The 24,567-nt window shown below is 36.7% G+C and overlaps 1 protein-coding gene across 1 annotated transcript in view; it reads right to left on the bottom strand.

Annotated features, from left to right (window-relative positions):
* Nucleotides 1-24,206, bottom strand: part of LOC150076804 (small ribosomal subunit protein uS8) — a 43,832-nt gene extending 19,626 nt beyond the window's left edge. The window contains exons 1-3 of the mRNA XM_090386699.1: nt 24,072-24,206; nt 7,732-7,871; nt 2,660-2,825 (exon numbers count right to left, since the gene is read on the bottom strand). Coding sequence (XP_090242825.1) covers nt 2,660-2,825; nt 7,732-7,864 — 299 coding nt within the window. The 5' untranslated portion in view covers nt 7,865-7,871; nt 24,072-24,206. The remainder of the gene's footprint in view (nt 1-2,659; nt 2,826-7,731; nt 7,872-24,071) is intronic.
* Nucleotides 24,207-24,567: the final 361 nt, after the last annotated feature.

The raw sequence follows: 24,567 nt of genomic DNA, 5'->3' as shown, positions 1-24,567 counted from the left end.
TTGGACTTTCAGGATATTATGTTATTCATTACATGTTTCCAGCTTTTATGCTTATTAATTAATTAATTAATTAATCATATTCTGGATTTAAATAATTTTTATATGTGAACAAAACTCCTCTAATTTGTAAAATTTCACTTTATTTTATACAACCTCCAAAGGTTGCTAAATATATATATTAGCCATATGTTTTGGTTTACATTCATTTTATTACTTTCTGATTTGCTTAGCTTGTCATTGCTTTGTTCAATATATATTTATTTATTTATGGACTATTTTATGTTTGTTTTCTACATATCTTATGACCATCTGTAAAGTCCTATTATTGATTCCCGTTATAGATTCTCTCTGCCAACGGTACTCCTATATACCTCTACGAACTTATTTTCAAAATACGACTGCAGAGGTCACTATTTCCTTTTCTATTAAGTTCATTTGGCTGTTATAAATTGCTATATGCCTGAAGCAAACTCACTAATGTGGTACTGATTTAGATACACTATCTACTCAACTAAATATGTTTGCTACGTTTTCCCACCTTCTTCCTTCCGCTGTGTATTACTTGAAAATTCCAGGTATCATTGTTATTCTCTATTTTCTCATTATACTTTCGGTTTCTGTTTGGCTCATTTTGACTTACATGATTTTCACTTTCCTTTTCCCCACAGTACAAGCATTTGGTACCAGTCTCCATTTTATACTAACACTTACAAAGCCAGGGTCCTTACTAAAAGGTTGGGCTCTACAACCTTGGCTAGCCCAGTAAGTTTAATATCTTTTTCTATACTTTTTATCTTTCTACTTCTACCTTTTCCCCCGTTCGTAAAGCTATTAATGTAATATGAACATTCCAACTATCCTTCTATTATTGCTATTATCATCTTTATTTAATTACTCCTTTATCCCTTCCCCATCTTCATTTTAATACCTTTCCCTATATCATGTGCTTGTTCTAAATTCTAATTCATCTAATTTCCATCAAATTCCTACATTTTTTCCCCCCCAAATTTACTTAAAACGTAGATAAAATCCAAAAACCTTTTTTCTTACTCTGAAAATATTTTATCTTAGCTTTATCCTTATTCTTCTTACCTTAATTTTTACCTTCAGAATTATATATATCATTGACATTGTGTTGGGACTACCTTTACCTTGTCCATACTGTAAGAGAATGTGCTGCTTTATCCCTTGTAATTTTATTCTTTTTTGTTTATTTAGCCTCTCTTCCACTGTTATGGACAAGTATAGAAACACAATTCCAGATACATGGTCAGGTGTAGTCCCCTGATAAAACACCTGACTATATTTACTTTAGCTGAACATCAGATTTTTGCATTTTTGCTATCCCCGTTTTCGACTTAACTAAATTTGCTCAGGCATATCTAACGATAGCTATCCCACCTTTTATTTTATTTGTTTAATCATTTGGTATTAATCATTTTACTTTGCAGTTCCCTCACCTCTAATTGGCTTTGCAATTCAGCCTATAATTCTCTTAATTCATCATAACTTATAGAATATTCATATTCTTTCCCCTTTTACAAATCTACAATATTCATTTTTTCTGCTATCTTTACCCTTCTAGTACCCGGAACTTTGTGTATTTTTCACTTCCATCTGTGCAAACTCCTTCAGAATTATATATATATATGTATGAATGCTCGGTTTTTTGAAAAGAAAATTCGAAGTTTTATGTTTAAAACATAACTTTGTTCATTTTTACTTTATTCTTATTTTTACATAAATATATAATAATAATCTTATTTATCATCTATTTGCTATACACAGAAATAATAATTTGACCAGTTCCAAAAGATGCGTTTTGCAGTTCTCCTGGAACTGGTCTGCAAAATGGACCCCAGTTTGGGAAACATTGGACTATCTGGAAGTTGATCTTCAAAGAATTTTTAAAATTATACCTTCAACATAACTTTCTGCCATTTCAGAAGAGATACCATACCTTTCTCCAAGCAATCTATATGGTTTGCAGTTGCTCCTTTTCAACAAAACAAATGTCAATAAATTCCAAATGATGTTAGAGAAAATTGGAAATGCCATTGTAGATTTTTGTAGTCCACTCCACACCACATAACTTGTATTTTTTTATGTAATATTATGAATTTCTATATAGAAGGGGAACCTCCCAAAAGAAAAAAAAAATCCAATGAAAAAATAAGGGAAACGATAGTCTGACAATAATTATGGACAATGGTGAGTTAATTAACTCAGAGATACTGTTACTGCATGTTTACCTAATAATCCTTTAATAAGATTATTCAAAATCATGTTATTTATTTTTATTAAGTAATAAAAGTATTTTATTACTTTTATTAAGCAATGTTTGATAAACAAAAGAGTATAACTCATCCACTCCCTGGTTTTCATTTTCCCATATGCAATTCCCTAGTACAATAAAAAAATGGAAATACAGGATTTCAAATGTAAATGCTAAAATATCTGAAAAGCATTAACCAAGAATTCTGCAAGCAAATTTAACACCATAATTCTGTTATATGAAGAACAATGTCCAACGTCAATATTAATGCAGTTTTCTTCAAAACACTGTTTTGAAGAAAACTGCATTAATATAGAAAAACAGTTTAGAACTGTTTTTCTAAAAAACATTAACAATATGCCAAACATTATAAGGCATACTTACCCAAATTGTCGAGATGGGAGAAGGTTCCTCATCCACGTTTCTAAATCCCTCAGTTGAACATCAAAACGTGGACTAATAACACCACATTTATTCAAGCGTCCAATGAGATGTACCACAATTTTCCCTGCTCTATGATCATCCACTATTTCAAATTCTCCGATGTAATCTGCAAAGATATATTTCCTTTAAAACCAAAAATCACTTAACCCAATTTTAAAATTATAAACAGCTCTAAAATTTCACGCAAACTTTGTTTTTACTAATTTGTATTATGACTCAAATATGTCAGTAATTTCACGGCAAGTCTGGCATGAAAATTTACATGCCAAGGTGTCACCAAATTTTTGAATTATCAGCACTGTTTATATTTTGATTTCTTGACCCTGCATAAATCGATAAATGATCAATTAAAATATAATTGAGTAAGAGATTAAAAATTTACATTTGTTTCTACATGTGCTTCTTACTTAGCAGCCAATGAATTCCAGACATGTTCTTACTGAATACTGTCCCCCCCCCCCCACCCTTTTTTTAAAGCTTTTTTTTTTTTCAAATGTAAATGCTATTTGAGAAAATACCATTTACATTTGAGTTTTTTACATAGTTTTGTTTATGTTTTTGGCCAGTGCACCTTTTTTGGTAATTGCTTACCGCTGCATTTACCATCAACTTAAAGATAATAAACAAAAAAGTGAGGGCTGTTTGAATTTTTTTTTGCATGTAGTGTCAGCTTCAAGGAAATTTGGAAAGCACTAGTTTATTAGAACAGTGCCTCATTTATCACAGCTTAATTCATACAATAAACTACCAGAATATTACAAATAACTATGCAAAAATAAGCATTACTTTCATGATATTGTGTGAATTCCTCAATCACATGCGATTCTGTCAACACAATACAAAAAGAGATTCTCCTTTTCACCAAATGTAAAATTATAAACTGATTTTATATTTTATTTATATGGACTAAATTCCAGTGAATCTCCATATCATCCTATCAAACTTTTCTGCAACTGGACCAAATATCCTCAACTGCTGCCACAAAGTCTGTGGTTATTCCTCCTGAATATCCTTGCAAGCATTGTTTTATGTAATATTATGAATTTCTATACAGAAAACAAAAATTCATGAAAAAAAAAAAAAACAGCAGCAAAGCTTCCAACAATGAAAAAAATAAGCTAAACAATAAAATTTGACAATGGATAGGGAACATATTTGGGACTACTGAAAATGGACAATAGTAAGCTAACTGACTACAGATACTGTTACTGAAGAATTCTACTCCACACTCTCCCCACACGAGAAATGCTACAGGGTAATTCCTGAATCTAAGCAGGCACCTCAGTAGCCAGGTGGGAAGGAGCAGCAGTGCACAGCACACGCTTCCTGATTAGACTGGGGTTCGAGCCAGTGACCACCAAATACGGAGGATGCGGAAGGTCAGGGAATGACCACCACATATCCCCAGCCCGGATAAAGGGCTTTCCAAAAAAAATTGGATAAAATAATTTTGAAACCAATCTTCCATGTTTAGAATGTGGTTAATGACCATTCACTGTGGCATCTCGACAAAAAAAGGCAAATTTTCACTGCTTTTGCCTTAATATCACTCCTCTGATTTATTTGTAAAATCCTCTGCTATGTCTACCCTATAATTATCACCGCATCTCAGGCCCTAATTGAATCCAGTTCAGTAGTGATTGCACGATTCCACCCTCATTTTCTCTTCAGCCTTGTACTTGGGCCGTATTTTTTCCCCCATCATCAGGTTAATCCAACTTTATGCTGATGACATTTTTCCCTCTAGCCATTGCCATCCCCATCAGTAACGTCAGTTACTAGATTATGAATCCGTCAGTTACTAGATTATGAATTCCTACAAGCCAGAATCCATTCTCAAATAATCCCCACCCCCTGTAGCTCACATAAAATGTTTAGGTTCTAAACATGAATTCTAAACTTCTCTACTCGGCCAACTGCAAAAAGCTTCATTGTACCAGCCCACAGCCTTTTTTAAAATATGACCTTGCTCTCATTCATACATTATAGGCCAAATGTAACCAGACACCTGCATACTTCAAAGAAATATTTATTTATATAATATTTAATACCATGTCAACCCACCTTTTGCCTTAATTGCACACTGTATCCTCAGAACTACTACTGGTCCATTCCTCCTTCAACACAGCGGCTAATTCAGCTAGTGACTGTGGGCAGTGTGGCCTGGCCAAGTTCGACATGCCTATTCTAGTTCATCCCAAAAGGTGTTCAACATGGTTAAGGATGATGCTTTAGGCAAGCCAATGAAGTTTTTGAACCAAACCAAATAACTATAGGCTGTGCAGTGCATGTCATGTCAAAACAGAAAAGTGCCCTCCCTATATTATTAATTTAACATAGGGAAGAGGTGGAATTGTCAAATATGTCCAAATACCATAAATCAATCAACTTTCTAGGAAGGATAACCAATAGGACAAACCATGAGAAACAACCTCAGATGATGACAGCATATCTGCCAAACACTATTATCAATGATGTTCGGTTTGTGTTCTGCAGGTATCCATAAAATCCAATGCTATATAGCTCCCTACATATTGCCCTTGTACTAATATGTTTACTGGCCTCCCAAACTGTATCTGACAAGGACTATGGGATCTACATACCGATCCCCTGAGTTTCTTCTGGCCCTTTTCTATAATTTCACTGCTGTCTACAAGGATGTTTCAATTTAGATCACATCAGCCACCAATGACCCGGGGTGTTGCAGATCTACTTCATTGTCACAAACAGACTGAATGATAATGTGGCATCATATGACTTCCTATTGGAAGTCATATGATGCCACATTAGTGACCTGTTGGAAGTCACTAAGGTCCTCAACCCATATACAGGTAGTTCCCAACTTTATGAGTTAATTCGTTCCTAGCGCGTGCTTGTGTAAAGTGGGAATTTACTTCCCATAGATGTAATGTTCAAAATAAGGGTTACATTCACAACAATGAAATTTGACCATAATAATGTTAAATAAAGGTAAACAAAACAATAGTTTACGCATAAACAATGATTCCAAAGAAATGAAAATATAGCCTTTAAAATAAAGCAAATCATAATAATAAAGAAATTATTTATGTAATACAAATGTTAAAGAATGTTTATTCTTCATCATCATCAACTTAATGCCCATTTGTTGATGGTTTGTTGGAAGTGCAAGGAGTTGTTGTCTTCTTCAGAAATGCTCCAAGAGTAATTTGTTTCCTAGTCTTTTTTTTTTTCTTTATAAATTTCAAGATAGCATGCATAAGCATTTCTTAAATTTGTAGCAACTTTTCTAGTGCGCTCGAATTTGAATCTTGTGGCTTGAAAATCTCAATTGCTTTTTCTACGTGTTGAACAGCTTCGTCAAGCCCCTTGAGAGTGAAGGAATGAACAGGAATTTCAGCTGTTAAATCTTCTTCTTCCTCAGCTTCTTCACATTTTACTTTACATTTCAAGGTGGTCTTCATTTGTGAACCCTCCATTGTGTGCTTGAAGCAGACAAGTGATGTCAGTTGTAGAAACCTTAAGCTGGAATAAGCAGGAACTGCTGGTATATTAAATTGCTAAACTGCTTCTGTTTCATTTTGTATGATCTCTGCTGGTTCTTGAAATCCTTCAAAATTATCAATAAACTGAGGAAGAATTCACACCAAACACCCTTCAAATTTATCCCCCTTAATAAGCTGGTTAAATTGTAAATAAGACAAGACAGTGAAAATGAAGAGCAATGTCAGCATGGTAACTGCTTTATGTCATTTGAGCCAATGAGATGCTCTCCTCTGCCTGAACAAAGGCAGGCATACTGTATGGTATAGATAAGCACATGGCTTGAAATTTATAAAATGTTCATATTTTCGATTTTGTTGACACTTGATAAAAAAAAAAAAAAAAACTCGTAATGCGGGAACTGCCTGTATGTATTTCATTGACTGGCTTATGGGCAGCATAAATGCATTTGCTTTTATACCTATTTTGGACATATGGCCAGTATACTTTGCCACCCATATTTTACCACTTCCTCTGTCTCACTAATGTGGCCTTTCATTAAAAATCTGCCCTTATCTCCAAAATTGCTGTCAGTTGAACATTTTCTTATCTTAAATGTCATGAATTTGAATCACACCCATTATTGTTCAATGACAATGCAAAGTTGTACAGAGTCTTGTATAGCTTGAATTCTGTCTCAATGTCCCTCTGCCACTGAGATACAACTCCTCTCAATTATGTGTAAGGTATTGTGAATCAAACAAGTCTTCCTGAAACTAATTATTTACTCTGTACAAATTTATGTATATGCATCTCTGAAACGCAGACATTTCTTCTAACTCTCTGCCCAGAGCAAATATTATCAACAAAATATTCAATCTCCATAATTTCTCTCTTCTACTCTGCTATTCCATATAACATATATATTAAAAAAAAAAAAAAAAAAACACTTTGGCCTCCATTTGCATATAGCAAGTTCTGCATTTCACATATCATATCACGTTCTTCTTGTAGCACAAGTGGCTACTGGTTTCCTTCTCTGTTGTGCAATTGCTACCAAAATTGTGAGCAAGACCTTATGATCAGTTTATTCAAAATGAAGTGTTTGAAAGCCATGGTCATGTATACAGGAATGACTAATATGATTAAAATGCACACTGCACTGCATTATAATAACATAATTTAGAAATTTAACTGGTCATTATAAAAGTACCAAATGTTTCAGAATGCTCTGATTCCTTCATCTGTGGGAACTGAAATAGGTGTACAATATATCTGAATCATGCATCTATTCCAATTCCTACAGATAAAGGAACCAGTGTTACAAAATCTTGTTTCACTAAATGTCCAATTATCAATGTTCTTTCAAAAGCCTTGCTCTCAAATGTTTTACAAACCAAATTTAATTCAACCAACTGACATTTTATACAATCTGTAAAAAATCTAATTTTTGGAATCCTTCAGGAATTCATTGCCACTTGTAACACTAAATATACTAATACTATAATACAAATTCAAAAAAATAAAATAAACAATAAATAAATGCTTACTGTGTTTCATCATCACCGTAAGAAACTTGATTATGACTTTTGAACAAGGCCGAATTAATACTTGTCGTTTTCCTCTCTTTTCTGCATTGTTGATGGATTTCAAAGCATCTGCAAGCACATTCATTCGCACCATACTTTATCTGAAAATATAAAATATTTAAAATGCAAATGTCATGTATCATTACATTGAGGTTTATTATATTTAGAATGAGACAGTAATGCATTAAATTCAAAATTGTAAGTTAATGGTTTAGGAAGTAAACTGCAGTTCACGCACTTGAGTTTTTCACAGGCACCTCCGTAGCCAGATGGGCAGGAGCAGCAGTGCATAGCACACACTTCTTGATTAGACAGAGGTTCAAGCCCGTGACAACAAAATACAGAGGATGCGGAAAGGTCAGAGAAGGACCACCGCATATCCCAGGAGCAATATGGCCTTAGTTGATAATGCTCCTAAAAAAAAGTTTTTCACAAGCATATTATTACGTTTGAGGAGAGGTCTCAGCAGAATCTTGAAATGTTGCCAAAAATCTTGAAAAATTTAAGTTATAATCCATTGGGATGATAACATTTTCCAATAAACAACTTATACAACCAGACACAGAAAAGGGCATTTTTTTTTTTTTCAACTTTAATGAAAACTCTTCTTCCCAGTTGTCACTAAGGAGACTAAAGGGAAGTGGTTTTTTTCTGTAATGAAAAATGAGATTGTTCAAACTTGTTGGCCACTTAGGCAAGTACCACAGCAAAAAAGTCATGATGATGATTATCACCAAAAAATTTCCTAGTTATAGAAACACACCTATCTCCCATTAAAACAGACTGAACATACCCATTACTAATAAAAATATTAAATGTTATAACATTTTCCAATAAACAACTTATACAACCAGACACAGAAAAGAGCATATTTTTTTCAACTTTAATGAAAACTATCTTCTTCACAGTTGCCACTAAGGAGACTAAAGTGAAGTGCTTTTTTTCTGTAATGAAAAATGAGTTCGTTCAAACTTGTCAGCCACTTAGGCAAGTACCACAGCAAAAAGTCATCATGATGATTATCACCAAAAAATTTCCTAGTTATAGAAACACCTGTCTCCCATTAAAACAGACTGACCATTACTAATAATCTTTTATTTTAACGAATGCAAATAATCTTTTGCTATTTGAAACACAGCCAAGCCTATTTTCCCCCATGGTAGAGAAGATACCAGTAAAATGTGTTGAAAAGAGAAATATAGAGATCCTTTGAACTCTGTGGTGGCGCAAACCTTTCCTTACTTTCCTAATAATTGTTTACATTCCAAAGGTAGCAAGAGAATACCATTCAATAAGGTATTCTTCTCTTGGGAGTTCATGACATCACAGTTAATTAAAAATGCCTAAGCCATTTTCTAATACTGACTGATGCAACTGCAAAGACACTAATCTCCTCTTCCACAATCCAGTCAAACTATTTTCTTGTAGATTTCAAATAGCTATTTTAGGGCTACCTGAAGAAGAAATTACACAAGCAATGTGAAGCTACCCCACCAGTTATACTAGACATTTGTCACTGTTTTCACTGTTCTTAACATACTTAGAAGCAAATAATGGATAATTTTAACACCTGAGTTAGGTCATATGTCACAAATCACTGCTTCTGTATACACCCAATAATAATAGTTTTTAAAGTTTGCAATCCATTTTATTTATTACCTATAATGTCTGCTCATTTTTTTTTAGTCTATCAGCAGACCTGCCAGGAACACATCAATGCCAAACAGCAAGAAATCCCATTTTCTTCAATGTTTGTACAACCTTTAAATCAAAGTTACACTGCTAGTCAGTTCCAAGAAATGGGTAGGTAATTATCTAGATTTGTGTGGTCTTTTCCTGAGTTAGGAAAAAAAAAAAAGGATTACTGCATGGTGCAATATGAGGACATGAATTCACTGTGTACATATTCTGTTGTAGAATTAAAGCAAGTGAATCCTCCTCAAGACAGATTATCATCTGAGCCAACAGCATACTTCTTTATTTACAAAAAGAGCTGTTTGTAAAAGGTTGATTACATTCATTACATGAAATGGAAAACCTCAGACCATATTCTTCAGTTTGCATTTTATGTTTTTAGATGATTAGTGTTTATGAGAAGTTTTAAGGGCTTTAACCCCTCCCCAAATTCCCTATTCTGCTGTGATCAGTTTCACATATCTAGATTCCTAAATATACAGTTTCACTTCAGTTGCTTTAGATGGAGAGTAGTATATTGCGGTACAGTACATTGCTTTTTACATTGCAGTTGATACACTGTGATGGATCTTCTGATTTGAGTAGACGGTAGTGAGTCAAGTAGTGTGGCTAATTTTCAGTTAGGCAAAGATTACTGCTCCATGCCTATTTGACCAAATACTTGATTTTCAGGTTTGAAGGACTTGTTTAATTTGAAACAGCTTGTTGATGGGAGTTGATCTTGCCATATCCCTGCTACTGCTTACTGCAACTGTTTTGTATACAAGCTAGTAATCGGTATATGAGACTGAAGGTTGAAATAATATTAGCTGCATCCCTTGCTGCATGATCAGCCTGTTCATTCCCCTTGATCACTGGATGCCCAGGAATTTAGCAATTTGGTTTCTGCAGGTGAGAAGTGTTTTGAGTATGGTTTCAATCAATTGCACGAGACAGCTATGCCTCTGGCTGTAGAGTACAAGATCATACACTGAGAGAATCTGTGTATATAAGATTGAGTCGTACAGATTTCAGCAGCTGTATTGGTTTATGGCCATCTACACTGCATGGAGTTCAGCAATATAAATACTGATTCTTCTAGAAGTTGAGAAAAGGGAGAGCCTGTAAAAAACTGCTACAGCTCCAACTATGAAACCAGTTTTGAAGCCATCTGCAACCATTACAGTGTTCTCTCCAGGACCTATCGAAAGGGCACACCACCCAGCTAAAATTCAAGCAATTCTCAGTGTACCATATGGCACTGCTGACTGACCTCGATCAATATTAATTCAAACATACTATGCGATCGAGAATGTTGTATCATCTTTCTAAGGGCGTGTCTGAGACCTGTTAGGGATTCGAGCTGAATCTTACCAACAACCAAAAAAATGAAGAGGAGACTTCAAGCACACATGCAGTGGGTGTGGCAGGACCGTTGGACAAATTCAACTAAGGGGAGAATTACCAGGAGATTCATCCCAGGTATTAGCAGTCTATCCAAAATCCCCAACACGGTTTTCTCCAGGCCTGTTTGCCACGTATTTGCTTACTGGCCATGGTGCAATAAAGGCAAAACTAACAACCTTTGGGCTAGAAGAGGACCCAATGTGCTCCTGTGGATGAACTGAGGACTGGGATCACCTCATGCACGAGTGGACCCTATGATGATCTCCGCTGCCAGCTTATCACAAAAACTGACTCATATACCAAAAGGCAAAGAAAATCACCTACTGGATACCAAGGAAGAGTATCAAGCTCTCACCAACTACGCACAGCAGCTTTTCTCAAGGAGAAGACAACTAATCGCAGCAACGTGATAACCCTCTATTAATTGAACCCAGGGACCCTGATGGTACTGGAACAAGGCAGCAAAACTTGACCAGCATTACCATCACAAAAGACAAAAGGTTCGTATACTACTGGACTTGACTCTCACGGATGTAACCAATAAGACAATCTCCTAGATGAAGACTGACAACACCACCGGCATGCCACTAGATGTCAACTGCTTTTCTTGGCCACCTGGCATTCTGAACCGGGTGTGCTAACTCGGTTCACTTTAAACCCTCCCCTGGTAGGGAGAGGACAGGTTTCTGTCTCCTTCCGGTGGGGCCAGTCCCCACTGACCTTTCTAGGGTTGCCTTTCCTATCATCCTCATACTTCTATCTGTTCCACCCCCTCTTCAGTCTTCACCCCTACTCTAACTGAATACGCACCCCTTTTTTTTTTTTTTTTTTTTTTTTTTTAAGGCCCTTACCACTGAAATCTTAGGAAATTAGGTGGCAGGGCCTGCTAGAGTGCTTCTAATGCGATCCCTCTATGCCTGCCCTGCCTCCTCGGGGCTAAGTGTGGGCAACGGGGGGGGGGGGGGGTCCACTAGGGGCCCGAACGGCTAAAAGGTCAGAAGAACACAACATAAACACACACCTTATACTTTTTAAAATCTCTGGCCTTCACAGTGTTGTGTTTCACAAACAGAGTACACAAACAGAGATGGGGGAACCCCTGGGGCTGTTAGACAATGAACACTTTATGCGATCGAGGTCAATGTGACAGGAGAATATAATGTTAAATTATGCAATTCATTTTTGCTCTGGATTGCTTAAGTCACATTTATAAATAACAGAAAATTTTATAATATTGTAAAGTATTATACTTCTACATCTGGCCGGCAAAATTTTCTGGGGAGAACACTGCATTGAAATTTTGCTGAAGGAGGGTGTATTTTTCCCTAGATTTGGTCAAAGGTGGAGGAGGTGTGTTCCAATGTTCTGGAGTAGTAGGAGAAAGAGTTAGTTTGATAAAATCCAGATGCCAAAGAGGAAAAAGTTCTTGAAGGTGTATATGTACTGGTCAATTGTACAAAATTTCCTATATTGGATAACTGAAATGCATCTAATCTTAGCATAGTAGTTCAGTAGTAATGACTATGAAGATGCAATGGAAAAGTGTGGGCTCTGCGTAAAGACCGACTAGTGAAGTATGAACTACTCCTAGGACAATAAGACCAAGCCATTTTAAGGCACTGTCTTGAAGAACTGTCTAGGGTTCAGTGTTGTTGTTTTTTGTCAAGAAAGGTAATTTTGCTAACATGATACCAAGAAATTTTATACTTGAAGCAACAGGAATTATCAGGTGTGGATGTAAGTTTTGCTTTCAACAAAAATGAGCACCAAGTTTTGGATGTAGAATATTAGCAGTGTGGTTTGGCTTACAAACCAAGAGACATCAAATAAGTATTGTTCATCTTTTCTAGAATTTTTCCTAAACAGCTAGCAAGAACTATGGGTCGGTAATTATCAGGATTTGTATAGTCTTTGCTTAGGTTAGGAAAAGCAAAGCTTACTGCTTGGCACAGTTTACATGAAAATGAATTCTCAGTATATATATATATATATACTACTATTGTAGAAGGAAAGTAACTTAACAAATAAATCCACAAGCCATGTTATCATTGCACAACTTATTACACATTTGGGGCAGCATTTGGTGTTTATGAGCTTTTAACAGTTTTAGCAAATGGTTTACCATTTGCAATATCCTATAGTTTAGCAGTATATCCTGCCCATTCCAATTAAGCAGAGAAGGGAGGAGTCTGATATTTAAAGTTAATTTTGCTAATTTTTACTTCACATATCTGATATCTGTGGATATAGTTAGGATCCAAAATTCTCCTTTACTTCTCTGCCTGATATGCCTAGCTTTTGAAGGCTCTCTTTGAAAGGTGTAATGTAAAATGTATGCATTTTAATATGCTTTGATTTAATTAATAGTTAATGACTGCAGCAGAAATCAATTGAAACATCAATTGTAAGTAAGACTTTTGTGGATTTATTGGATGATTGTTTTCTGCAGCAGCATGTTCGACAGGCAACCAGAGAGGACAATACTCTTGATCTGGTTATCAGCAGTGATCATTCATGTATTAAGAATTTGCAGGTAAAGAAACCACTAAGTGGCAGTGATCACAATGTATCGATGTGGTATATAATTACTATCAGGAATAAAGGAAAGGGTTTTTGCTTCCATACAGTGGGATCAACTGATGATGTTACCAACAGCAAATTCTAAGTGGGAAGCATTCAAGGAATTAATCGTGGTAGCTACTAAAAGTTTCATACCTATTAAGAAATATTGTTCAAGGTTTAGGCCTAAATGGTTGTCAAATGAACTAATGAGACTTGTGGTAGAGAAGAAAAATGCATGGGATGCATATAAATTATCAGGCGACACAGAAGCCTATGGCAGATATAAGATAGTCAGTAATCAAGTCACAAACGAGGTTAGGCAGACGAAGGCAGATTACGAGAAATCTTTGGCAAAGGATGCTAAGAAAAACAGCAAGGATTTCTTTACTTATATAAACTCTAAAAGGAAGGGGATGAATCTGATTGATCCACTTCACATCGATGGTTCGACTGTTGATGATCCTGCTCAGATAGCAAACAAACTGAATGAGTATTTTGCATCTACATTCACATGTGAGGAATTATTAAGGTTTGAAAATGGCAGAAGGTTATCAAATTGTAGCAAGATACTTAATGATTTTGTAATAACTGAGAGCAAAGTGGAAGAGAAATTGTTGAAGTTAAACGTAAGAAAAGCACCTGGGGTGGATGGAATCTATCCAGTTATATTAAAGGAGGCAGCAAAGCAACTAAGCAAACCCTTAGCCATAATTATTGAGAGCATCCTTGGACTCAGGGGAGGTTCCCACGGACTGGAGATGTGCAAATGCATCCCCAATTCACAAAGGGGGGATCGAAGGGTGACACGAGTAATTACAGACCAGTTAGTTTAACTTCTGTTCCGGGTAAAATAATGGAGTCACTGGTTAAAGATGCATTACAGGATCATCTAGACAAGACTGCGGCAATAATTCAGACACAGCATGGGTTTGTTAAGGGAAAGTCTTGTCTGACAAATTTGATAGAATATTATGATGTGGTTACAAAGGATCTGGACACAAAAAATAATTTTGATATCATATACAGCAATACCTCACTTCACTTCAAACACAGCAATACCTCACAGCTTCAAACGCCATGGGTTTCACTATAACACGATTTTCAATTAAGTTTAAGTCGAAAATTTCCTGTACATATTAAAACTCATTCAATAGCCTAGACACACTCTACATATATGCTACGTTGTTGTAGCCTAGGTATGCATACATATATGTTGCGGTGCCAACTCTATTGTCTCATGTGCACACGTGCCAATAGTTCCCATCAGACAGTCAGCAGCAGCATGCAAGAGTGTTCAGTATTCTTAATTCCATCCTGATGAGATGCATGATAGCTTTTCCAAGCTTTTCATAATTTCATTTCATAATTTATTTTTACCCCTTTAAATACGATCGAAAATATATTTGCATATTGGCTAGAAATCACTGCCAACAAAACAACAACATGCATTCTGCTTGGCAGCATGTTTTACCCCATTTGGCAAATGATTTCACTGGTTTTGAATCGTAAATTCAGACAATTACCGAAGACACTGTGAAGATCAGTAAAGACTTGGGAATCAAAACCTTGGACACTGCCAATTTACATAACTGCATTAATTCACATGCAAATGACTTTGAAAAGATGATGCAATTCACATGCAAATGACTTTGAAAAGATGATGCAACTCTCCTTGAAATTGATAAGTAAACTGCATATGAAGAAAAGAAAAACAATTCTGAAGTGGCACCAAAAGAATTTTCAACAGAAGAATTGGGGAAAGTTTTTTTGGGGATTGACACGGCCTGCGAGGCGATTATGAATGGAGATCTGAATTTTGAACATAGCATCAAGATACAGAAAATTTTACAAGATGGGATTCAATGCTACAAAGACTTGTGCGCCGAGAAAAAGAAGAGACAACTTCAAATTTTTTTTATTGAAATACCTAAATAAACAATAAAGCTTTTTTCTCATCTCTCATAATGTTTCCTTTTCTTTAATACAATTTTTATAATATATTTTAATTCAAATCCTTTTAATTGGCTATCAAGTGCATCAAGTGCAAATTGTTTATAGACTTACCTCAATCAGCATGGTTTCACATAACATGGAACAGTTTTGGCACCAATTATCAGTGCTATGCAGGGTATTGCTGTTCTTGGATTTCAGGAAATTGGAGCGGAATGGTATTAAGGGTAAGTTGCTACAATGGATAAAAGGATGGTTAAGTGCTAGAAGACAGAGAGTGGTAATCAATGGGTGCTGCTCTTCGTGGACTAATGTTATTAGTGGAGTCCCACAGGGTTTGGTGTTGGGTCCACTGTTGTTTTGTATATTTATCAATGATATTGATGAAGGTATATCAAGCTTAGTGTCGAGGTTTGCAGATGATACAAAGGTTTGCAGGGTTGTTAATGACAGTAATGGCAGTGTGCCAGTGCAATAGGATCTAGAAAATTTGGGCAGATGGGCTGAGAAGTGGCAACTGAAGTTGAATATAGACAAATGCAAAATACTGCATATGGGTAGAAGTTAGCCCAGAGAAATATTCCAACTGTGTGGTACTACACTTAAGGTAGTAGAAAATGAAAAAGGCCTGGGAGTAATTGTGAAGTCAGATATGAAGTTTTCTGAGCAATGCAGATAGGCTGCCAGTTTCATAATCAATAATATGCAAATTAATGGATTATGAAACCAACAACAATAATGATCAAACTGAACTATTCAAACTGAATCTCAGTTATCAGTTGATTCAACTACTGCTCATCTCAGATGTCCAAATTATTTGCTGTATGATTCCTTTCGCCTCAAAGGTGGTACTTGTGCATATGTCCGTTCTGATATTCCCTGTCAGAGACTTGGCAATTTGGAATCTCCTCTCTTTGATCTTCTCTGGCTTAAAATCTCTCTACCTCATTGTGTCAAATTCATATGTACTCTACCATTCTCCCAACTCAACCAATCACTTGGAGCTCTTTGACGTCCTCTCTTTGCAACTTGACTTTCTCCAGTCCAATTTTCCAAACAGTGAGGTAATTTTCCTTGGTGATTTTAACCAAGGAAATGTACCCTTCTATATACAGGGTCGAAGCAAGAAGTCCTTCAGGCACTTCAGATCACAACTTGGTGACTGTCTCTTCTCCGATGGAACTTTTATCTCATGGCTATTCCTAACCTCGTGCTGTTTGGCATTACACGAATGCAAAATGGGATGACCTGCGAGACTTCTTTTCTTTGATCGGATTACTGTTTCAAAACTTCTGATGTCAATGTTTGCTCAGATCATGTCAATGAAATTATTGTTGTAGGAATGGAATCCTTTATCCCACACTCCACTTTAAAATATCGTCCTTTATCTAAACCTTGGTTTTCCAATAAATGTGCTAAGGCTGTTCAAGAGAATGTTACATATCGTAATTGGCTTGGTTCTAATTCTTCAGTTTCATTTTCTGTGTACACCAAAGTTCGCAACAATTGTAAAGCAGTTATTAATCAGTCCAAACTAGAGTTTGAACAGGCTTAGAGTAGAAAATTTGCTTCTTGCCCTAATCTTGCCCAAGCATTCTTGTCTCTTGCCAAAGCTATTGGCAGCAACTTTTGGCCATCTCTGCTCCCACCTCTGTCCAAACCAGATGGTTCTGTTGTCACTTCAGCCAAGGACAAAGCTGACCTGTAAGCATCCCATTTTTCTTCCAGCTCATGTATTAATGATCTTGGTAAAACACCTCCCTCCATTCCCAACACGCTCCATTCAATGCCTCCTGTGGTCTTCCGTCAAAAGGATATCAGAAGGATTTTGATGAATCTTGATGCTAAGAAAACTCCAGGTCCTGATGGTATTTCTCCACCTGTTCTCAAAACCTGTGCTCCTGAACTTACTCCTATTCTTTGCTGCCTTTTTTCACTTTCTTATTCCAAAGGTGTTTTTCCTTCTGCTTGGAAATTTGCTCATATCCAGCCAGTTCCTAAAAAGGGTGACAAATCCCTCACATCCAATTATCGTCCCATTGCAATTACTTCTACTCTTTCTAAAGTAATGGAGAAATCAATTAACCACCAACTCTTAAACTACCTAGAAAACTTCCGTCTGATCAATGATCGCCAGCATGGATTCCGCCAGTGTCGATCCACTGGTGATATTCTGGCTTATGTTACACATTTATGGACTAATTCAACAGAAAGGTTCGGTGAAACACAAGTAGTTGCTCTTTGACATCTCAAAGGCTTTCGATCGTGTTTGGCATAAAGGTCTTCTAAACAAACTTCCATCTTATGGTTTGCCTACTGTTTTTAGTAATTGGATATCCAGTTTTCTCTCTGATCGCATACCGAGGGTGATGGTTGATGGCTCTGTCTTCTAACTTCTCCACTAATGCCAGTGTCCCCCGCAAGGTTCAGTTCTTTCCCCCACTCTTTTCCTCTTGTATATTAATGACCTTCTTCCATTGACTGGAAATCCTATCCACAGTTTTGCCAATGACAGCACATTGCATTCCACTTTCCATTTTGGGAAACCTTGTCCTGCTCAATCAGCTTCAATTTCTCGAAAATCTGCTACCAATTCCTTAAATGCCGATCTTTAGGTAATTCTCCATTTGGGCAAAGACAACTTAGTTGATTTCAACCCTTCTAAAACTCTTGTCTTGTCTTATATCTCGCAAAAAGGATTCTTCTGCTCCTATGCTTACCTTTAGTGACACTCCGAATTCTAGGCAAAATGATATATCTCTTTTGGGGATTACGCTGACTTCTAATCTATCTTGGCACAAGCACATTACAAATATTGCTTCCTCTGCATCTAAAAAACTTGGTTTTCTCTTTCGCTCTCGGCGTTGCTTTTCTTCCAAACAGCTGCTCATTCTGTATAAATCGCAAATCAACCCTGCCATGGAATATTGTTCCCACATCTGGGGTTGTGCCCCCAAAACCTCTCTCAGGCTTCTTGATTCCATTCAGAAGAGGGCAGTCAGGCTAATTAATTATTCATCTTTAACAAAGTCTCTCCACTCGCTGTCTCATAGACGTACTGTTTCTGCTGCATGCCTCTTCTACAGATACTTCCATGGGCATTGTTCTTCTGAATTGGCTTCTATAATTCCCGCTCTCTTTCAAAACAGTCCGAACACGTGCCGCCACCAGCCAACATCCATTTACTGTGCAACTTCAAACTCACAGAACTAACTTTTCATCTTCCTCATTTATTCATTCAACTGCCATTTTCTGGAACAACCTTCCTTCATATGTATTTCCTGAAAATTACAGTCTGCAGAAGTTCAAGTCCAATGTCAACAAATATCTTCCTTCGTCTTCTCAACCTCCAACTCAAGCATGGTACTAAGTACTATAGGTTCTAATACCTCTCGTGTTTGGGGTTTACATTATAAAAAAAAAAAAAAAAAAAAAAATGTACTGTGAATACAGTCTCTTAATTCTAAGTGTAACTCAAGTGACAAAAATTTTAGGAATCACTATCCTTTAAAATTGATTATTGCATCATAATTGATTATGACTCAATTGTGATCAGCACTAATTCTACTTATGACAGTTAAAGGATATTTTTATGTTGAACATGAAAAGTTTTGTTATGATCATGGAAAATTTTGGCCAAGTGTTTGTATTTCCAATACAAACTCTTGGCCAAAATTTTAAAACTATCCCCTTTACTAGACGTACCAAAATTGTTCCTTGGCACTTTTGTATACCACAAGGTTAACCCTGTAAGCTGTGATTCTACATCGATGAGGTGTATGTAATTCAAAAACAACAAGCCCATGTTAATTGTTGGCTGAATATAAAATTCTGTATTTTTTGTACCTTCCTAAATGTACACAAATTTTCAATTGGTATGGGTTTTAAATTTTTATTTATTCCCAGAGTTATAGCATGACTACTCAATAGTTACACCTCCACCACTGCTAGTATGGGAAAATGATGGCTACTGGTTCTACATAGCTAAGAATTATGTGCTTGTTTCTAGTTCAAATTATATATAAAACTGTTCCATACGATCTACTGGTTCTTAAATAGTATTTAACAGCAAGTCACGAATTACATTTTTTTTTGAAAGATGTCATTTGTGAATAATAAATACAGAAAACAGTAATCACTTGCAACAAAGGGCTACCAACATGCACAATTCAAATTTCACACATTTCACATAATGTGTGAAATATGCCAAATTTAAAGTAAACAACAGAATCTTATATAATGCACATATGCAAGTTTTAAATTTTGTATATTTATCAATTTTTAAACCTGAAAATAGAAGAGGCAATAGCTTCATCTTAATTTTTTGCTTATAATGGTTTTTTTATTTCAATAGATTTGAAAACAGCATATAACAGATATTTAATTTATTAAATAAAAACTTAGCAAATATTGCAACACAGACATGATAGGAGGGAGTATATGATGAGAGCCCTGTCGATCAATTCGGCCCTGGAAAGATTGTGCAGGGCTCAAGCGGTAGAATTTTTTTCAGCCTGGTCTGTACTTGTTAACAGGAGAGACTGCTTCTACAGGGATGGGATACACTTAAATAGAAAGGGTGCAAGAATATTTGCTGATGCTATCGAGGCAGTGTTAGGTGGGTCGGAAAACTGCTAGATTGGGGGGATACAAGGACTAATAGATTAACAGTAGCCACTGGCAGAGGAGAAAGTGATTCTTGCACTGCTTCTATTGGAATGAGCAACAACCTGGAAAATAAGATGCAGGATATTTCAGAGACTGCTGGGAATCATTGGGGTACAAGTAAACACATGGGTTGTGTTAGGATGGCTAAGAGGAAGAGCAGGTGCATGTATACTTGCATGTATACCAATGCTAGGAGTTTAGTAAATAAATTTGATGAATTTGAGGTATTGCTCAAAACATCAAAGGCAGATATTGTTGGGATTTCAGAGACGTGGTGTCACACAGATATAAGGAATGCAGAACTGGAATTTGGGGAGTACAATGTGTACAGAAAGGAGGGGCAGGATAGGAAGGGAGGAGCGGTTATGGTATTAGTTAAGAAACACATAAAATCCAAGGAAGTGAAGCCAGTCGACATCGCTGGACAGTGCAGTGTCGAGTCAGTTTGGTGTGACATAAGCATTGGGAGATCAAAATTGAGAGTAGGAGTGTGCTAGAGGCCTAATGACTCTGATGAGTATAATAAGAAACTATACAGAGAAATAAAGTGGGCCAGTAAATCAGAGAGTCTTATAATGGGGGATTTTAATTTCCCAGATATTGACTGGAATTTGGGGGCTGGTCACTCACACACTAGCAAGGCTTTTCTGGATATATTGGATGATTGTTTTCTACATCAGCATGTTCGGGAGGCAACTAGAGGGAGTAATACACTTGATTTGATTATCAGTAGTGATTCTTCATGCATTAAGAATCTGCAGATAAATGAACCACTAGGTGGCAGTGATCACAGTATTCTGAAGTGGGAGTTACTCAAAGAGGTAACTACCATTAGGGGTAAAAGGAAGGGGTATTGCTTTCGTAAAGGAGACTACGATGGACTGAGACAGTATTTAAATTCTGTACGGTGGGATCGGTTGATGATGTTACCAACGGCAAATTCAAAATGGGAAGCATTGAAAGAACTTATCTTGGAAGCTACTAGGCTTTACATACCAACTAAGAAATATTGTTCAGGATTTGGGCCTGAATGGATGTCAGATGAACTAATGAGGCATATGGCAGAGAAGAAAAATGCATGGGATACATACAAATTAACACGTGACACAGAAGCCTATGATAGATACAAGTTGATCTGTAACCAAGTTACAAAGGAGGTTAGGCAGGCGAGGGCAGATTGCGAGAAATCCTTGGCAAGGGATGCGAAGAAAAACAGCAAAGAGTTCTTTACTTATGTAAACTCTAGAAGGAAGGGGATGAATCGGATTGGTCCACTTGATATCGATGGGTCAACTGTTGATGATCCTGCTCAGGTAGCTAACAAACTAAATGAATATTTTGCATCGACATTCACACATGGAGTTATTCAGCGAGGGGAATGCCAGAGGTATATTCAACTCTAGCAGTTAGCTAGAGAATCTTGTAATAACTGAGAGTAAAGTGGAGGAGAAATTGTTGAAGATAAACACAAGAAAGGCACCTGGGGTGGATGGGATCTATCCAATTATATTTAAGGAGGCAGCAAAGGAAGTAAGCAAACCCGTAGCCATAATTATGAGCGATTCCTTGGACTCAGGGGAGGTACTCATGGACTGGAGATGTGAAAATGTGACCCGAATTCACAAAGGAGGAGCAAAGGCTGACACAAGTAATTATAGACCTGTGAGTTTAACTTCTGTTCCCGGAAAATTAATGGAGGCACTGGTTAAAGAAGCACTGCAGGATCATCTACACAAGACTTCAGTTATAGCTCGGACACAGCATGGTTTTGTTAAGGGGAAGTCTTGCCTGACCAATTTGATTGGATACTATGATGCAGTCACAAAAGAACTGGATGAAGGGAATAACTTTGATATTATATACTTGGATCTTAGAAAGGCTTTTGATACTGTTGCACATGGAAGACTGCTGCACAAATTGGAGCAGTGTGGCATTGGAGGCAAATTGCTGCTATGGATAAAGGGGTGGTTGAGGGGGGGGGGAGAGAGACAGAGAGTGGTAATCAATGGACACTGCTCATCGTGGACTAATATTATTAGTGGAGTCCCTCAGGGTTCAGTATTGGGTCCTTTATTGTTTTCTGTATTTATAAATGATATTGATGATGGTATATCAAGCTTAATGTCCAAGTTTGCAGACGATACGAAGGTTGGCAGGGTTGTCAAGGACACTACTGACACTATGCTGCTGCAACAGGATCTGGAAAGGTTGAGCAGATGGGCCGAGAGGCGGCAAATGAAGTTTAACATTGATAAATGTAAAGTACTACATATGGGTAACAGCAACCGCAGAGCAACGTATCAACTCTGTGGTACTACACTGACAGTGGTAGAGAATGAAAGGGACCTGGGGGTGGTTGTACAGGCAGATATGAAGTTCTCTGAACAGTGCAGACGGGCTGCAAGAGTAGCTCATGGCGTATTGTCAATGATATATAGGAATTTTTCTAGCAGGGATAAGGAGGTGATTATTCCCTTGTATAAGGCAATGGTCAGGCCACACCTACAGTACAGTACTGTATACAGGCCTGGAGGCCTCATTTCAAGAAGGATGTAGAGCTGCTGGAACGAGTACAAGATCAGTGAATGGAACAAAGGGGTGCTCTTACGAAGAAAGGCTTATGTTTTGCGAATTACAGTGTCTGGAGAATAGGCGAGGTGATCTGATAGAGGTGTACAAAGCCTTGAATGGTTTGAGCATGCTCAATGCTGATGGGATTCTTCCTCTTGCTCAAAATAATCACCTGAGAGGGCATAAATTCAAATTGAAGAAAGACAGATGTAGGATAGATGTGTGGAAATTTCCCTTTAGGCAGCGGGTGGTTGGTAGGTGGAACAGACTTCCATCCCTTGTCGTGGAAGTTGATAGCCTAAATAAGTTTAAGGCTCAGCTTGACAGGTATTTCGAACGAACAGAGGGGTGAAGTGGAAGTGGTTATTTTTTTATTTTTTTGGCTGATGCTGCATAAGCTTGCTTTCTTGCATCAAATGCCTCTACTAATGCTAAAACCAGTACTTTTTACAGATTAAAAAGAAGGCTTACACCTATCAGGTATAATGCCACAATGTTTGTAACTATTAGGGGTGCCTGGACTGTAGGGTTAAGGAAAATTTCATTGAGTTCAATGTCAATCACTCTTTACATGTACTGTGAATGTGGTCTCTTAATTCTAAGTGTAATTCAAGTGACAAAAATTAGGAATCACTATCCTTTAAAATAACTGAGCATGGTTCTTCAGCAAGTGGAGAATTGTCACTGTACAGTTCAGGACTCAAGACATTGAAAAAAAAAATGTACAGAGGTGAAACAAAAAATTATAATAAATGAAGATATTAATATTCATAATGGACTGAAAAGGGTACATACAAACCGTTTGCAATACTGCTAAAATCACAATTTATGTCAGATTCTTTTTTACATTTCTACCACTCAAGTGCATTGAGGTAACAATGGAGTCCAAGTCACATACGGAAAGGCGATCCAAATCTCAAAAACGAGGTTATTCATTTACTATCTCAAAATTTAAATATACCGAAATCTTGATCTACGACAAATCTCGCTTTTGTTTCCCTATTGTTTGTGGCATCAGACTATTCAATAACATATTCAGAGTTCCTGTCAACTGGATGCTAATCATGGATTGTTTATGGAATAAATGAACATCCCGCCACAAGCAAGACATATTTAAATATTGATATTCTTCAATTCAAAATTTGTTTCGTGTTGGAATAACATGTATTCCAATTTTACCAGCATTTTTACCATATTTAATAGTAATCATTGGTTAATATATTTCCCATAGATAAAATATACTAACTACAAAAAACATAAGTAACACAAAATACTATTGCATTTTACACTTGTTGCAAAATACTACTGAAGAATATCAAGAATAACTGTGACCACTTATTCTTTCCTATCCAATAGGAATACATTAACCCTAATACAAAACTTTTCATTGGGGAACGTTCTTACATATGATAACAATAACTTTTAAGAAAAACTAATTAGCTCATATTAAAAAAAGTTTCCACCATTACCTGAAATTATCTTTCTAGATTTCAATGAATATTAGAATAGAAGGATTCCCAATGATACCAAAGACAAGTATCCATACACTCACGAAGCTTTCACGCTGCCACGAAAAGGGCGACAAAACAATTCAATACGATAAGCTGTATTTCCAGTTGTCGCTGCTAGAGGGAGACAAACTCATATGATTCAAATTTGTCTGAAATAGTGAGAAGTTTGCGTGCATTGGCAACTTAGCCATATCGCGCCGTATGTATTATGTCTGTAAATTTTGTATATTCTGTGGCCGATTTGGTGTTTGTTCGATGTAAATTTCTGGGAGAAAAACCATGTTACCCTCGCCGAGACCAACTAACTCTGTCACGTGGTCAAGAATGCCCATAAAAATTCTTCACGTCATCGACAGGATTCGAACTCAAGTATTTCCCACCCGGTGCAGGAAGGACTGCTGTTCTATTAACTCTACTACCCACAAGGCAGAAAGGTTTCCATTATAAACAGTCA

This window comes from Mastigoproctus giganteus, chromosome 12, assembly GCF_048544385.1.
Source record: "Mastigoproctus giganteus isolate SK-2022 chromosome 12, ASM4854438v1, whole genome shotgun sequence".
NCBI lineage: Eukaryota > Metazoa > Arthropoda > Arachnida > Uropygi > Thelyphonidae > Mastigoproctus > Mastigoproctus giganteus.
This window is presented reverse-complemented; position numbering and strand designations above follow the sequence as displayed.